At 41.4% G+C, this 16518-nt stretch overlaps 1 protein-coding gene across 1 annotated transcript; it reads right to left on the bottom strand.

The window, feature by feature from the left end:
- Positions 1 to 884: 884 nt before the first annotated feature.
- LOC107042812 lies at positions 885 to 15310 on the bottom strand. Its single transcript, XM_015264012.1, has 5 exons — positions 14170 to 15310; positions 13927 to 14055; positions 13773 to 13862; positions 11239 to 13383; positions 885 to 1262 (listed from the first exon to the last, which is right to left on the bottom strand). Exons 1-5 carry the CDS (start codon positions 15094 to 15096, stop codon positions 1170 to 1172), a joined length of 3384 nt encoding a protein of 1127 aa, XP_015119498.1. The 5' UTR covers positions 15097 to 15310; the 3' UTR covers positions 885 to 1169.
- Between the last annotated feature and the right edge of the window lie 1208 nt (positions 15311 to 16518).

Raw genomic sequence — 16518 nt, 5'->3', positions numbered from 1 at the left:
TGGGGAATTTAATTCTCCATCGAACAGCATTGGTTTCATTCCTTAATATTAATTAGGAGAAAAGAGACGATTTTTTAATTAGCGGGCGAATTAATGGCTAGTCACTCTGCACCGAGAAAAGATTGGGTTTCTTATAGCGCCCAATAATTTTTTTATTGCAGAGATTAAGGGATGAAACGGGGGTTGATGGATGGAGAATTTAATTCTCCATTGAACAGTCTTTGTTTGATCCCTTAATATTAATTAGTCGGCGAATAAATCAACTGAAAAACATGAAGTAAATTGAGTACAAGGAGGACAAAAATACCTCTCCGAACCCGTCCCTGTGACAGCGGGACTGCTACGGCCGAGTTACTCACGCACCCGACTCACATTTACCGACAATTCGACCGGGACGCCGCCTTTCCCGTGGGGTACCAACTAACTTTTTTGGAGTCAGTTAAACCCCCCGATCCGGGCCTCTACTCAGGTCTATCCTCTTGGGAGACGACTATGGTCTTCCCCATGTCTTCGGCTGTCGTTAACGATATATGGAAAAATCGGAGCGACTTGGAAGACACAAGAAAGATTCGGAACAATCCATTTTTCGACTCGGGCGCGCTGGAGCCAGTCAGTCGGACAGTGCACCCGATGCATTACGGGAAAATCCCAAACTCGAATTTCCGAACTTTCCATTTTTTCATTAGTAGATTTTTCTTGTAAACTAATATCGAGATTCATCCTGTTGCTCCTTCTACCTACTCCAAAATTCTATCTAACAATATTCGGCGGTGTCACAAGATGTTGAACGCTATATAAACTATCATCTTTAGGGAAAAATGTGGAATTTAGCATGTTTACATCAGAGACATCAATTGGGATGAAAGACAAAAAGACACACGAACTTAATATAAAAATGCAAATATTTATTTAGGAACATTTTTTCAGGTACCCTTTTCGTTTTTTTTTTAAATTCACATAACAACGCACTAGATAATATTATTCTTGAGATCTTTTGATCTAAATGGAATAATTTATCTTTAGGAGTACCAACACAAAAACATTAAACAATCAATCATAGTATAAATTTTTTTTATCATTTTTGTAGTAACATAAAACTTTGAAATTTTTCTGTCGTTTTTCTTCTTTGTTTATATAAGATTCGATGAAAATGAAAATACTTAATTAACTCATGGATGATTACGAACATGGGGAGGAAGCTGAGCTAGAAGACGTCGATGATGAGCGCGTGCCATCTGCACTGCGTGGGCAGCTTGAGCCATCTATTACAGAAGAAATAGAAATTAGGGTGCGATCTGGAGACAATACGAATTCAAGAAAACAATTTTCAAGTCATTAGTTTCTTCCTCTCATGGTCTAGACACTGGATACAGTGTTTTATCGTGAAATACTCGGGTGAATGTGACTATTACACCTAATGGGGTGACTTTCATCCCAAAATGAGGAAATGGCGTTTCCTTATCCTTCTCCTATATAAAAAAAGACACCCTCTATAAAAAAAGACAGAAAGGAAAACACTTGAATTAAAAAAAGTCGAACTCGAAATATCTCGAATGAGAACAAGCTTCAGGGCGAATGCCGACATCTGTTGTAACTTCGGTAATTGGGTCCGAGAACTGCGATCACTCGATGAGCACCTCTTGACCTTCCCTGATTTAAATGAATAATAACTTTATTAACGATTTTGGGGCCAAATGAATAGCAAAAAAATTACAAATAGTGACAGGACGCGTCCGTGGAATAGAAAAAAACATCTTAAAAAAAAAGAACGATCGAACATGAAGTTGGTTGAGAGGGAGGAAAAGAACAAATATGCAACACTATTCCCACTTTTGAAAAGTTATCGCCCCGTCAACAACGCGCCTGTTGAAGGCAATTGTAATGAAATTTCAGTTATTTACTAACTGAAATAACACTCCAATTCTCTAGGGCCTTCAACCCAACTCTCTTTCAAAAACCCAGACTGAAAATACAGAAAGAGAGAAAGTTTGACTCGAAATAATTTAATTGATATTGAAGCATGATTCCTTCTTCCATGATGGTACGCACCATCATGGAAGAAGCATCAATATGAATAGCTTTCTGAGTAGTTATCATCTGCGAAATTATACGGATCCATTCGGAAGCTTATTACCAATGGAATTGGTAGGAAAAAAAAAGTAAATGTCACATAGATTTTGCTAAAAAGGCTTACAGCCCTGCTTGTTTTTTTTTGTAAAAATGTATGTATTTTTTTGGCATTACTGTGATTTCATTTTTTTTCAATTTTTCTCGAAAGCATGATTTTTTCAGCAAATCAATTGCCTTGTTTTTTGGCAAAAAAAGGATGTTTCTGTTTTTTTGGGAGATAGCATCTTTTTTGACCGTTTCTATCCGAAGATATAAAAGTCAATAGAAATTTTCAAGTGACGCCCTGTTTACCCCTTTCTAAGATGAACATAAATCCACCCTTCGAGTTGTAAGATCATTTTTGTTTTTTGACCCGCAGGTCATCAATTTCTATCCATCCGGAACGATTCTTTTCATCTCTGATCATGGTCTTGTAATGCCCATCCTTAATGGAGATACCTTCGTGGTATATTGTACTCTCAATTTTGTAATTAATTCCACCTGAGTTGGTTTTAACAGTTGGAACAGATTTGAGGAGGAAAATTTTTCGCTTATTATCGCTGGCTCCGTTTGAGAATACAGGCAATTTTAGAATGACAATTTTATTCGGCATCGTAATCTCAATTTTCCTACGTAATAGATTTTCACACTTACAATTCTCACACATATCCATGGTGGCAAGCCAATGAGAAAATGCTTCAGAGATGAAATCAGAAACGTTTAAACTTTTCCGGGTTTGAAGCATCGGGAGTAATGTGATACAATTTGAATCTTCAGTCATTCGTGTATATTGATAACGTTTGCATTGAACACTGACTTTCATGATATGCTTTGTCATTTCGTTAAGAATCGTCCTTTTTTCATAAAGTTTCTCTAAAAAGAGAGCTGGATCTTGTTCTTCTTTTAGACAGAATTGCTCACCCATATATATTGCCTGACTAATGATGTACTCAAATCTTGCTGTCCTTGCATGTATGATTTGATGATCATATTCAATTCAGCCAACTGGCTTCCAATTCATTCATTAAACCTCTTCGTATTATCGCAGAATAAATCAAACATTGTAAGATTACATTTGCATAACTAAATACCGGATCAATATTTTCAAACCCATGAACCACATTGGCTCTCAAAAGGTTATGCATTTCATTTTAGTTTGCACTTACATTCGCGTCTTGAAAAGTCCAAGACCGATCCCAAACTTTGTGCCACCGTCTATCGGAAATTGTAATCTTGGGTAAATCAGGACGATAGATTTCTGGCAATCTGTTGTATTTGGCAATTGCTAAACCGTTCGCTGAATGTGGATTGAAATTCATCAGATGTAATCAATTTAGTGTTTTGACGCGTGAAAGCTACATATGTTTGTCCCGGAATGAAAATCGTCATTGTGGCATCAATCACAGCGCATTTCAAACTCAAACCTTGGCTTTTATGAACAGTTATTCCATAACGCAACTGAATCGTTTACGAGTCACGTAGACGCCCACTTCCAACTTAACATCCATAGGTTCAATAATACACTCTGTTCCAGTGTCTAAGCAAATGGTGATGGATTCGATATTTGCACTTTCAATATCGTTATTAACAGAAATCACGGTTCCAATTGCTCCATTAACAAGGCCTAATGTGACATCGATGTTGCGACGAATTTTGTGAGGTTGGCACGCTGAGCCGAAGGCGAGATATAAACGAGACGCAAAATATACTATTTTTCTTCCTTTGCGAAAATAGATCATGAAAAATGACACCAATCAAATTTTCGGATAGATTATAGACTTTGGTAATTTTTTCCTTTCGAATTGATGAAGATTGTCAAATCATGGATGCAAATAGTTCGAAAATTACGGAGAAATTATCGAGATATGCTGCCTAAGTATTGTGAAAATTTTTATAACTAATAGAGTGATTTTTATTCATTTCTCTAAGTTGAATACTCCCCGAGATATTAATATTTGTACCTATCGGAGCACACTACGAACTCAGTGCATCTCTGTCTCACGCAGAGATTCGTGTAGTTGCGTCTCTGTTGCCCTCGGATGAACAGAGGCAACACGTACAAGCTCTAGGGTGCGACAGAAACGTTGCTGCGTTGTGTGACAATGCCGCGTGCTCCGATAATTAAGTATCAATATCTCGAAAACTATTAGAGTTAGAATAATCAATCAAAAATCATGTTATTTGTAAAAAAATCCGCATAATGCGAAGTCAGTATGTCTCGATAACTTCTCGATAGTTTCCGAGATATTTGCATTTAAAGCTACAGTTCGGCGTAACCATATAGGCACGGAGTCCAGAGGACCCCATCCGTGTGACCCATATAATCGTCGCCAGGAAAGAAGGAACTTGGATCTGAGTGGTAAGAGACATCGAATCGTAGCTAAATTCGAGAGAGTGGGGGTACTCAGCCACGATCCTTCTTTTGTAACGAGGTACGGTGTCCACACTTTCCCATCGGTGTGATGCACACACCGTACAAAAGCGTGTCTATGAGCTTACCCACACAACTACGATGTCCACTAAAAATTTCCGCATGATTAAGTTTTCGTCCTCTTGTTCTTAGTAATTTGAAAATGATTAGAATTGTTTTTTATTTCATCGTTAACTTGAAGATTATCATGAATTGGAATTATATGAAAAAAGGGCCTTCTAAGTTTAATATTTTTGGCAAGATTTTCATTTCATTTTCTTGTCATTCGATTTTGCCGTATAGGAGTGCGGTAGGGTAGACACTCGGCGCGTCGTAATTCGGTCGGTACGTATAATACTTGTCTAGAGACTCTACCGCATCTCCTGATGCAACAATGCGGACGAATTGGTGGTGCTCCGGAAGAGGGTGAAGACTCTGGAAAAGCATCGCAGCGATGTACATATAGATGCGCCACCAGATCCCCCCTGAAGAACCCGGGTTAAACAGTACAGTGCAGGAGGGCTCACAGCACTCCCAGCAGACACTCAGGGAAACGGCCCAGTGGAGAAGAAAAAGGAGAGGAACCATGGGTAGTCGAAGAAGCCATGGGCGCGCTCGGAGGAACCGAAGCAAGGAGCCAAATCTTGCAGCTCCGTGAAGTTAGCAGACCAGAGTCATCAGATCGGGTCGACAAATATCGGAACAATTAAATTTTCTGCTCAAATATATTGGCCAAAAAATCGATTTTTGAGTTTGGGGTGTTAAGCTAACGGACCAATGGGGTCGAATTGGAATAATTCGTGCACAATGGCATAGAATTAAATACGGGCTAATTTTCTATAAGAAGAAAATAATTTCATTTCTCCGGAATTTTCCCCGAATTTTCGAGGATGTCAAATGGGGGTCAAATGAGGGTAGGGGCAAAGCGGGTCCTCGGACCCTAGCATCGCTGGACAAGTTCGGGGAAATATGTGCTCCTATTTGACGTCGATTCAAAATTTTCTGTTTAAATATTTTGGCCAAAATATCGATTTTTGAGTTTGGGGTGTTGAGCTAGAAGACCAATGGGGTCGAATCGGGATAATTCGCGCACAATTTGACCCCCATTTGAGGTCCTTGAAAATTCGGGGAAAATTTTGGAAAAATGAAATTATTTTCTTGCAGAAAATTAGCCCGTATTTAATTATTTGCCATTGTGCGCGAATTATCCCGATTTAAATCCATTGGTCTGCTAGCTTAATACCCCAAATTCAAAAATCGATTGCGAAGCGATGCTAGGGTCCAAGGAACACGTTTTGCCCGTACCCTCATTTGACCCACATTTGAGGCCCTTGAAAATTCGCGGAAAATTCCGGAAAAATGGAATTATTTTCTTGCAGAAAATTAGCCCGTATTTAATTCTATGCCATTGTGCACGAATTATCCCGATTCGACCCCATTGGTCTGCTAGCTTAACACCCCAAACTCAAAAATCGATTTTTTAGTCAAAATATTTAAGCAGAAAATTTAATTTTTTTGCAAAAAAAAAACCCATAAAAAGCCCGTATTTTTTAGATATTTTCCGACCCAATCTAATGACCCTGGTCTGCTAACTTCACGGGGCTAAATCCCGCACGTGAGCCAAGACCCCTCTCCAACCAACCCAAGTCTGGCGACGCTAGGGACACAAGTGATGACGCAAGACGAAGAGCGAACTCCACAGGCGATGCATGAGAATGCCCCGCACAGGCTGGGAGTTTATTCTCGAGTTGAAATCGTGCGTTCGATTTCAATAGGTCGCATGCGACTCGTGGTACGTCTTATGGGCCATATGCGATTTGTTGAAGTCGAACATACGATTTCAACTCGAGAATAGACTCCCTGGATGTCTCGGATGACAGAGAATGAGACCGAGTCCAAATGAGCCAAATCTCGTCCCGGGAGCACAGCGCCAAAGAAGGAGAAAGGGGCGCGGACACCAGACTGGATCCACGTTCCGTTAAGCCACGCATTCTGTCCCGTCTGTCAGGAGCAAAATTGAGAGAGGAATTAAAGGTCAGGAGACACAGGAAAAGGAACCTCATTGTGAGGCGATGGAAGCCCCAGGATCCTCCTGCCAACAGAAATGATGTACAGTACGAAATCATGGACATCATGGAGCAAGCAACTGGGATTGTGCCAAAAGTGGAAGAGTTCATCATTATAGAAGGGAATGTAATCATTCAACTCCAAACTCTGAGAAACAAAATTAGCATAATGAAGCGGACTAGCGGATAGCTGACTAGATGACGAGCTCACGGCGAGAGAGGTCGAGATCCAGAGAATGCTGAGAGCCGAGGCAGACAGGCTAGAGGCAAGAGGGCTGCACACTAGAGTAGGCTATGCTAAACTAATCGTCGGCGGCTATGGCTGCGGATGGAGTGAACGGGAAGGGGAATTCAACAGACTCCGGCAGAATCGGCCCTTTCGAGAGAGAGGCCGTTACTAAAACAATACTCCATGCAGTCACCTGGAATATTTCGGGCGCAATAAACATCGGACGCGCCTGGAATTTCTTAAAAAAAGTATGACATTGTCATGCTATAGGAGACGTGGATAGAGGAAAGATATACGGAAAACTGGATCACCAAACTGGATAAAAGTTGCCGCTGGAAGGCTAAGGTAGGAGTCAAGGTTCACAGACGATGTAGGGGCTCTGTGGTCTGTTAGTTGGGGTCAAAAATTCCACGGGACTCAAAGTGAGTGTCAGTGAATGGGAGTACGGGTTGTAGATTCAAGGCTTGAAAGCGCTGAGGATGTCCCAGTGAGAATCGTGACAGCATACAATAATGGAAGCACAGGTAAACTAACTCAAGCCTTGAGGCCAATTATCGAAGTCCTGCGCACAGGCCGAAGCGCTAGTCCTGGCGGGGGATTGGAATGGTCACACAGGATTACACCCTGGACTATTAGCCAAGGACGAAGAAATGCCTGTTATGCACCCCAGAAGATCGGAGGACACGGAGATCAATGCGAAATGACGGAGGTTGCTGGATATTTGCGAGCAATTCGGACTTATAATTGTCAATGGCACAACAAAAAGCGATCCCTCGGGCAAGGTAACGTTTGTTGGAAAAGGCTGTAGATCTGTAATTGATTTGGTAATGGTTAAGGAGGATACCAGAAACACACTGGTGACAGACCTGGAAGTGTTCGTTCGGCTCGAGTCAGACAATCTTCCGGTACGTTTTGAACTTTCACTCATAAACCTGCGCCATCAGAAGGGGAAAATTTCACGGAGGAGGCGGCATCCGAGGAAAGGATCTATTGAGACATCTCCAAAGCTTCAACTTTTCGAAAAGCATTGGAGAAAATTTGGAGCAACAGAACAGACGTAGACCTAGAGATTTGGTCTTCCTGATCCCCAGGAGCACTAACGACTATTTTAACCGAGAGGCGGCTGCGGAAGCGGACATAATCAAGCGTCCAGGAAAGCCGTCTTACGTTAGAAAGACCCGGCGTGGCTTGACGATGAATACAAGGGCCAGAGAAAACTGGTTTTTGAGTGCCTCAAGGCCCGACTACAGCAGCCGCACGATGAACAATTGACGGACAGGCACCTGGTGGAAAAGAGCAAGCTACGGAAGCTCTTCAAACTCAAGAAGGAGCACTTGGAAAAAAAATGGTTAGCAAATCGCAAAGGCATGTCGACGTGGACCTCAATTAATAAGTATAGACCTCGGAAGGCATCCATGCAGGGGGATATAGATGAGGCTGCATGGCTGAACCACTTCACGCAACTCTTGGGAGTTGCAAACGCCGAGGAATAAGTATAAGTATAAGGTTTCGACTGGCACGGATTCGATCGCGAAATAGCCAACCAGGCGCGAGCTCAATCACCGATGGCACCGGCAGCCTACAACCCGGAGGAGGACCTGATGAACGCAGATCTCTCGGAGAAGGAAGTCGGTTTAAAGAACCGTAAAGCACCAGGTGAAAATGGCATCATAAAGGAGTGTCGCACCAGCCTTCCCCCGCAGAGACTGGGCGAGCTCCTCCTAGTACTGAGAGAGGTCTGGCGCACAGGAAGCCTGGTGAAGGGGTGGGACCGGGCTAAGATCTTCCCTATCCACAAATCGGGCGACGAAAATGATGCTGGGAATTATAGAGGCATAGCACTCCTTGACGTTGGCGGATCATGACTGACACGCTCTACAGGTGGGCAGAAACTAACGGAGTGTTGTGCGAAAGCCAGGCTGGTTTTAGGCCCAAAAGAGGAACCAGGGACCACATCCTTGTCTTCAACACCCTGATAAACAACCGTCTGAGAGTGAAAGGAGGCAAAGAACGCTGCTTTCGTGGATTTTGAAGCAGACTTCGATTTGGTCGACAGAGTCATTCTCGGCGACAAATGATGGGAGCTCGAAGTAAGAGTACAGGTGCACAAGATGATTGGAGGAATCTTTGCTCACACGGAAAATGACATTGTGACCGGAAAGAAAATCTCTGAGAGCTTTGTCACTAGATATGGAGTCCGGTAGGGTTGGCCTCTCAGTCCACTGTTTTTCGCCTTCTATTATCAACGATATGGAGGAAGCCTTTCAGAGTCGTGTGGTGGGAGCAGTGATAGGAAACGTTAAAACCTACACGCTGAAATTTGCGGATGACATGGTGTTGGTAGCTGAGCGGCCGGAGAAAATGAGGGCGATGCTTAAAACGCTGCAATCTTACGCGAAGGAAAACAAGCTGGCGGGTCAACACCCGGAAGACGAAGATGATGGTGTTCAGCAAAGGCCGCAGAAAGAAGGCCCTCACTTGGCAACTGAATGGAGAAAACATCAAGGTAGACAGAGAATTTAAATACCTCGGGTATTAGTTCTCCTCTGGTAACACCCACACTCGACACCTCCAGGAGATGACGGCGAAAGCCCAAAGACTCGTGAACACAACCTGCGGACTGTGTAGGAGGACGGAGATCAGGTCCCTCAAGAAACGGCTTTATCTTCAAAACACACTGGCGAAATTGGGGTGTATTTACGAAGTCGAGATCTGAAGCTGGGCCAATTGCAAGGTTTTGAAACACGTGCATAGAAGACTAATCAAGATGAGCATAGGTGTTAGCTGCAATACTCCTAACGACATCATCAGATTAGAATCCCGCCGTCCTAGATGGACCCTGAACGCTGGCCGAAGATCTACCTACTGCAGAAATGGAGGAACGTGAGCAATGGACAGCCCTCTAAACAGGCCTCCGTAGTGAACACTACTCTGCGGGAAGCCAACTGCGAGGATGTGCTGGAAAGGCTGTGGCATAACCCGGAGGATGAAGAAAACATCACCCGCCTGTTAGGGGCAAGTGAAATACTGCGGAAGCAAGAGCGGGAGGCAGATAGAGTGAGAACCGAGGCCTTCACCTACTGCAATGGCTTTCCAGACTGGCTGCAGCCAAACATCCTTCTGCCACAGCAAGACAACAGGAGGGAGGGCAGACTCAGAAAGTACTTCTGCTGGGAGGACCAGGACATTCCGGGAAAGATCAAAGCGCAGTGGACCAGATAGTGTTGTGGCAACCTTGACAGACAGAGCAAACGCGGCTTCGCTAACTCCTCCTGCAGATTCTGTAGACAGGAGCCTGGATCTTGGCTGCATATCTGGAGAGTTGGAGCGACCGGGGATGTCCTGAGAGAGAAGCTGGTAAATGCCTTGAAAGGTAAACCGCTAAAGGTGTTCACTGACTATGCATGGCACTACGAGAAACTGGCCACAGAGGAGAACAACGAGATTAGGAACAAGGAAGACAAAAACTCCTCCGACGAAGAGTCGGAGTAAATCGCCACTGCAGCGCAGGCAATTTTCCTAGGGAAATTATTGTTTCAGTGTGACTCTCATTTTCTTTGATTTTGCTTCCTCTTTCGGAATGAACCTAGCATCTAGTTCGAAAAGATATCTTTTTAATCTTCCAATTCTATAAATATTAGTATAATGGTCATGAACAATATTTTCATGCAAATGTCACTATTTCATCATATTATTATTTAATTGTTGTGATACGCCCACCAAAGCACCATTGTGTAAAAACCCTAATGGGCTATATATGGAATGAAATAAATAAACAAATATAAAAACTCCGAACTCGGGAAAATTTTAAACCTTATGACAATAAAATTTGGTATTTTGGATGGACGCAATGGGATGATTAGTTCTGGGTACATTCAAATTAGTGCGTGAAACTAGTTTGTTTGTTCAATATTTTGAAATGGCCAGAACCATTGGATCAATTAATCTGTTTGATTTTCTTGGAAATATATTTCAAGACGTTTGTCTCCTATCAGGTTGAATCAAAGAATGGGTATCTCTGTATCCATATGTAGAAGATGTAAAAATTTGGCCATGGATGCATTTCCTACTTTTATTAATAAACTTTTAATAGATAGCCATATTAGAGATCCTCCAAAAACTGTTTACTACTGGAACCAGTAGAGAAAAAAAAGCAAAAAGAAAAAAAATGATAGTATCGCACTTGACAACAGCTCAATCCCGCTCCCTTATATTACAAAAAAACATTACACTCGACATAGTTTCATACGTATCAAGACAGGAATAACTTTTTTTAGTTGTGTGGAAAAAAACTAATGAATTCAACAATATGATTTGGTGGGAAGTCATATGTCCAATTAAAGAGTGTCAGATTTTGCATTCTCAAATACGTACACAATCTTTTCAAAAATTCGTTAATGTGAAAATTTATTACAAGTACTTACGTAATGAGGAGGCTGGAGAATCTGCTGATGTGGGCCAGCAGAAGGTGGAGGAACAGTTGGTAACAGATGATCGGTTTCAATATTGAGCGATGGGTCTTGTCTAAGTAGTTCTTTCTTGGCTTCATCAGCAACTCTACGAACAGTTTCGGCATTCAACACAGCATTATCACTGTATAATGGACATCTGGCCATATCATCGGATCCTTGTCCACGGAAATGACTGTAATCCTTAATCTTTTTGTCGCAGAGGTAGCACATGATAGCCCCACAGGGGCATTCAATTTTGTTACAGCCTTCTTCCTTAAAGTATGCCTTTTTGCAATTGTAGCATCTACGTGCAAGGGCTTCTGTCATTTTTTCTTCAATGTATTTACGTGCTTTATCCGCTTTACCAACTTCATCACATCGTAGAGGAACATGATTAGGCTCTTTACATTGAATACACGACTCTTTCATGCACTCGGGATTGAGACACTTGAAGACTTTATCACCCTCAGGTGGAATTGAAGCGAAATGACAAAATGGACAGGACACTAATCCTTCTAAACCAGCAGCAGCTACTTCAGCGGCCTGACGTTTCTTCACAAGAATACTAAACTTGGTTGGCTTCAAAATTTCTTGCAATGTAGCTAAACTAAATTCAGATCCACAGTCTTGGAAGCATGGCACATGCGTATCTCCCTCACCCAGCCTGGTATCAGTACCTTTCACGATACAAGAATTACAAAAAATATGGCCTTGATCACACGTTGAGCACTTTGATGGCATGCATTCATTGTCAAAACAGCACTGACATTCCAACAATTCATTAGCCTTTTTCAACTTTTCAAATTCAGCTTTTTCTGCTTGTTTCATGTCATCAATGTATTTTTTAATGTCGTTTTGATGACGAATAAAGGCCATTTCCTGAAGCATGTTAATGTCTTCAGTTGGAATTTCAGATGATTTTCGGGTACTATTCATATCCGCACCAATTTCCCTGAGCCGAGCAGCTGCAATACTCATGTTCCATTTAGCTTCATTATATACTTTAGATACTGTAGTAACTCTTATGCGGTTGAATTGACTTTTCAAGAATTCAAAACCCACAGTAACATGCTTACACTTTCGTTTTTCATCCATAAAGTGTTTAAATGGATCTGGAAATTTCTCTAGAAATGTAGGCACAGTAAAGTTGTTCGTATAACGCAGCTGCTCTTCGGTAATCCTCATTTTCGAAAGGTACTGCTCTCTAGTAGGATAACTATGCGTTTTTAGATTTCCCTCAATGAATGCCTCTAAGGCCTGATCATCTTTGTACGTTTTTTCAGCTTTATCACGTAAAAATGTAGGATCAGCGTCAGGGAATATTCCCAATAAATGCTCGTACGTTTCATCGACTGTTCGTGCATTTCCAGCAGCTCCTCTTAAATCTTCTGGCTCTTCGATCGGAACATCTAATTCCCAGGAATCTTCATTTGCCAGTAAACGCTCAACAATTTGACCAAATTGTACATCATGGGCGACGTTTGGTGCCCAATCCGCTGGTGTAATTCGTTTAATATACCCTTTCTTTATATTTGGAAACATTGCACGAAGTTTGGTGTAAATTTCCCGACAATATTTTCCATAATTTTTTGGGGGAAATAAATCTAGACCTTCATCGACATGGACCAGAGGAATTTGTGGAGTGGTAGCTGCTGAGATTTGTTGATCGACAAGTCCTGGGGTCGGTAGAGGTGGAAGTGGAGAAATGTTCCTCTTTGGACGTGGAGGTATTCTTGCTGGAGCCTGTGGGGAAATATAATTATACTGGCCTCGACGCTTTTCGGCATCTTGACGTATACGATAATTAATTCTCTCTGCTATTTGACGATCGGCTTCTCGAAGGTCACGCTGCAGCTGATCTTTCACGTTCAAGGCTGTTGAAGATCCCGGTTGGGGGTCAATAAAAGGTGGTGGAAAATGAAAACGTGGCTGATATTGTGGTGAGCGTCCAAGCCTAGGTGGCTGCATTATAGCAGCTTGTGGGAAGGCTGCTGGATAATTATCGGCTGCAATGACGTGGGTGCCACTGCCATTTGTTACAATCTTTATTTTCGTAGGTACGTCATTAAGCATTGTGTGGCCTGCCATTATGGGACTGTGATCGGGGCGTCCTCGTCCCTGGAAGCAAATACTCTCATATATTCTATTTCATTCAAATGTATAAGCAAACTGACAACACGAATCTGCACAAATATCCCATTGAATTTCCATTGAAAATTCATATCATCGTCGTGAAAAAGGGGTAAAAGCTATGCCTATAAACATCACTTGTACTCGACGGTGACCTTTTTTTTCATGTCAAAATCTAAATTAAAGATTAACTCCATTATATGGACTTACATGTGGTTATTTCCAAGCCTTCATGAGCAATAAGATTTCAAACTGGTCACTTTTACAGTCGTAAAAAAATGCATCAATACCTTGTGCCCTAACTGTTTGCAATGTAAATAAATCATTCAATATGCATTTTATACGAAAAAAAACAACAACAACAATCATATACTAACTTGGGAAGGCCCTACAGCAGCGGGTATTTCCCTAACCACACCTTTCTTCACGTGAACTGGATTGGTTGCTGCCAATGTCATGACTGTTTTCTAAAATGTGGATTAATTTCACTTTATATGTTCGAATTATTCATTAGGTTTATATACTACATACAGTCGTTGATTGTTCTTCTCGGACTATTGTAGCTGGAGCTGTTGTGACCTTCAAAGTAGGTCTAGCACTCATGTTTACTTCTTTACTAATCCCATTATTGTCTCTTGCTGCTCTCAAATCTCTCCAATCCTGAAAACCAGAAAAAAAGGAAAGAGATAACGCCAGATAAATGAAATCAATGACTCTCTATCTTGGTATTAATACATAGATTGCAAAATGTTGTAATAAAAAATGCAAAATTACCATTGCTGCTTCATTCGGCCTTAAACCTTTGGTTTTGATATTAGTAACTACAGCTGCTTTGCCAGAACCTTTAGTAGGTGACATTTTTTGTAAAGGACGCGACCATAGTGGAGTGATGTTATGCGATAACTCTCTCATAGCCCAATCTTCATCATCACTTGAATCTACTCGAATAGGTGTATTATTTTTAAGAGTGTAAATTTTATTATGTTGACCTTGAGTCTCCGGAGGTGTTAACTCCTGGGCTTGGTTATGTACTTCAGGAACACCAAGAACCGCTTCAGGCGCTGGGCTTTGCAACACTTCTTCCATCTCGTTGAGTGTAGTAATGGACGTTATTTGGAGAGTCAATCTTTTCTTCTCAATCTGACAAATGTCATCATCATCGTGAGTTCGCTTTAATGATGTTTCGTTATCTGGTTTTGCAAACAATTTATTAACTTCAAGTTCAAAGTTGGGTCGTTCTCGCAAAATGCTGACAATTTGAGTGTATGAGGTATTGTGCAAAAATGTTTGAATTCTAACAGCCGCTCTAAGTACATCGCCACTGACTCTATCAACGTTCTCAGTACGATTGAAATCCTTACTACATCCTGGCTGTGGACTCACTGGCAGCTCTACGATTGGCCGTAATTCCTCAGTTTGATTACCCTCCCCCCCTTCCATATTATTGTTGGGATCGTTATTATTTTCTTCCAATATTTCTCCTAATGGTTCCGTACTACCATCCGATGAGTGACTAAGATTCTCTTCGTTGTCTGAATTGAACTCACGACCATATTCTTGATGAGACGAGGAGGAATTACTAGTTACCTCAAAAGACTCCTCCTCATCGACTTCATCTATATCTGATAATTCGACTTCGTCGTGGTATGTGTCAAATGCTTCCAACGAATCAATTGAAATTTCGTCGCCACCCTCATCCATCTTATCTCGTTTCTGCACCTCAAATGCCACATTCAACTGTGGATGCAAGTTTTAAGTGGACGTAACAACGAGATCCTTTGTCTGTGCTCTCGCCGGTATGTTTTGTTTATCGTTAAATAGGTTTTTTACTACCAACCTCTAGATACCAAATTTGAAAAGAATTTTTGGCCGGTGCCATCTCAGGTTAATGATGATTTGTTTATTACGTGAACTTCATGAGGTCTCTCATAGACGTATTATACCTAAACCAGAGATTATAGGGGAGATGAGCAGGGCCAATGTAAAGTGTTCAACATCAAAATTCGTAGCGGTGGCGCATGGACTACGATGGAGCGTACGGAACTGTTGGTATGGTAGGGCCCGAGCATAAATTTGTCGATAACCGGAAAGGGGTTCTCAATACGGTAGCTCCTCGCATTTTGTAATAATTGTCAGGAATATAAAATCGAACATATTATAATCAATAGTATAATGAATGCACAATCTAATGATCTAAAAGTCTTTTCCTTTTTCTCGACATATTTATTATTGACACGTAGGTCAAAAAATTCATAGAAAATCCCAGCGCTGTCGCTGGAAAACTCTATAGTTTTCCGGTGATTCTATTGAATAATTGTGCAGACTTTGTTTTTTCTTACTATAGTAATGTTCGATTATATATATTTATTCCCTCACGCCCCTGAGTGAGAAAGGAATATGTATCGCGCTCGCTCCCACTCATTGTCGTCTCCGTCGCGTTGGCACGTGCCCGTCCTCCGCCAAACTTAACGAGTGCGAGTGAGAAAGAAAATGGAGGAGGAGAGAGAAAACATTCCAACTCGTTTCAACGTTTGGAACGTTTTCGTTGTTCTTCAGCGATCTACACATAATGGGATTAATTCAATAATAATAGATTAATGAATAAGATTTTTCGCAGATTATTGCGAGATTTAGATGAATGGTTTGCCTCCTTCAGTGACCATAAAAAATTGTCTCCAATCGACAATATCTCCCGATGGAATGGAACGATGTGAATGAATCAAGTATCAATTTGAATCTTTAAAAAATTAATCGAGAGTGAAAAAAAATCCGGGAATTCCACTCTGACATTTCTCTATTGTCTGTATTTACCGAGAAAAAAAAACGTTGTGCCTAGGAATCTATGTGTCTTTTTTAGGCAGCTGCATTTCTGAAATGCAATGAGCAAGCAATGTTAAAATTAAGTCATTTTGTAAAAAATTTCTAGTGACATGATCCTCAAAATCAAAGGAAAGTCTTGAATTCAGGAATGATGTCTGTAGGTTTCAGGAATATTTTCGCGGAAATTCTGGGAACACTTATTGGGAATTTTTATCGCGTTGCCGTAATGCGGAAATTTCAAGGAATTTCGTCGCTGCAAATTAAAAATTTCTATGAATTTCAGTCCAATGATATGTGTACGTC

This window comes from Diachasma alloeum, unplaced genomic scaffold (assembly GCF_001412515.2).
Source record: "Diachasma alloeum isolate Michigan unplaced genomic scaffold, Dall2.0 Dall_scaffold_00521, whole genome shotgun sequence".
In the NCBI taxonomy this organism is placed as follows: Eukaryota; Metazoa; Arthropoda; class Insecta; order Hymenoptera; family Braconidae; genus Diachasma; species Diachasma alloeum.
This window is presented reverse-complemented; position numbering and strand designations above follow the sequence as displayed.

What these genes read in the sequence shown, in the direction of transcription:
- LOC107042812 (XM_015264012.1), bottom strand. Translation starts at nt 15,096, where the DNA reads ATGGATGAGGGTGGCGACGAAATTTCAATTGATTCGTTGGAAGCATTT. An exon ending in GAGAAGAACAATCAACGACT is followed by an intron (nt 13,863 to 13,926) that starts GTATGTAGTATA and finishes TCCACATTTTAG; the next exon opens with AAAACAGTCATGACATTGGC. An exon ending in CTGCTGTAGGGCCTTCCCAA is followed by an intron (nt 13,384 to 13,772) that starts GTTAGTATATGA and finishes ATTTGCTTCCAG; the next exon opens with GGACGAGGACGCCCCGATCA.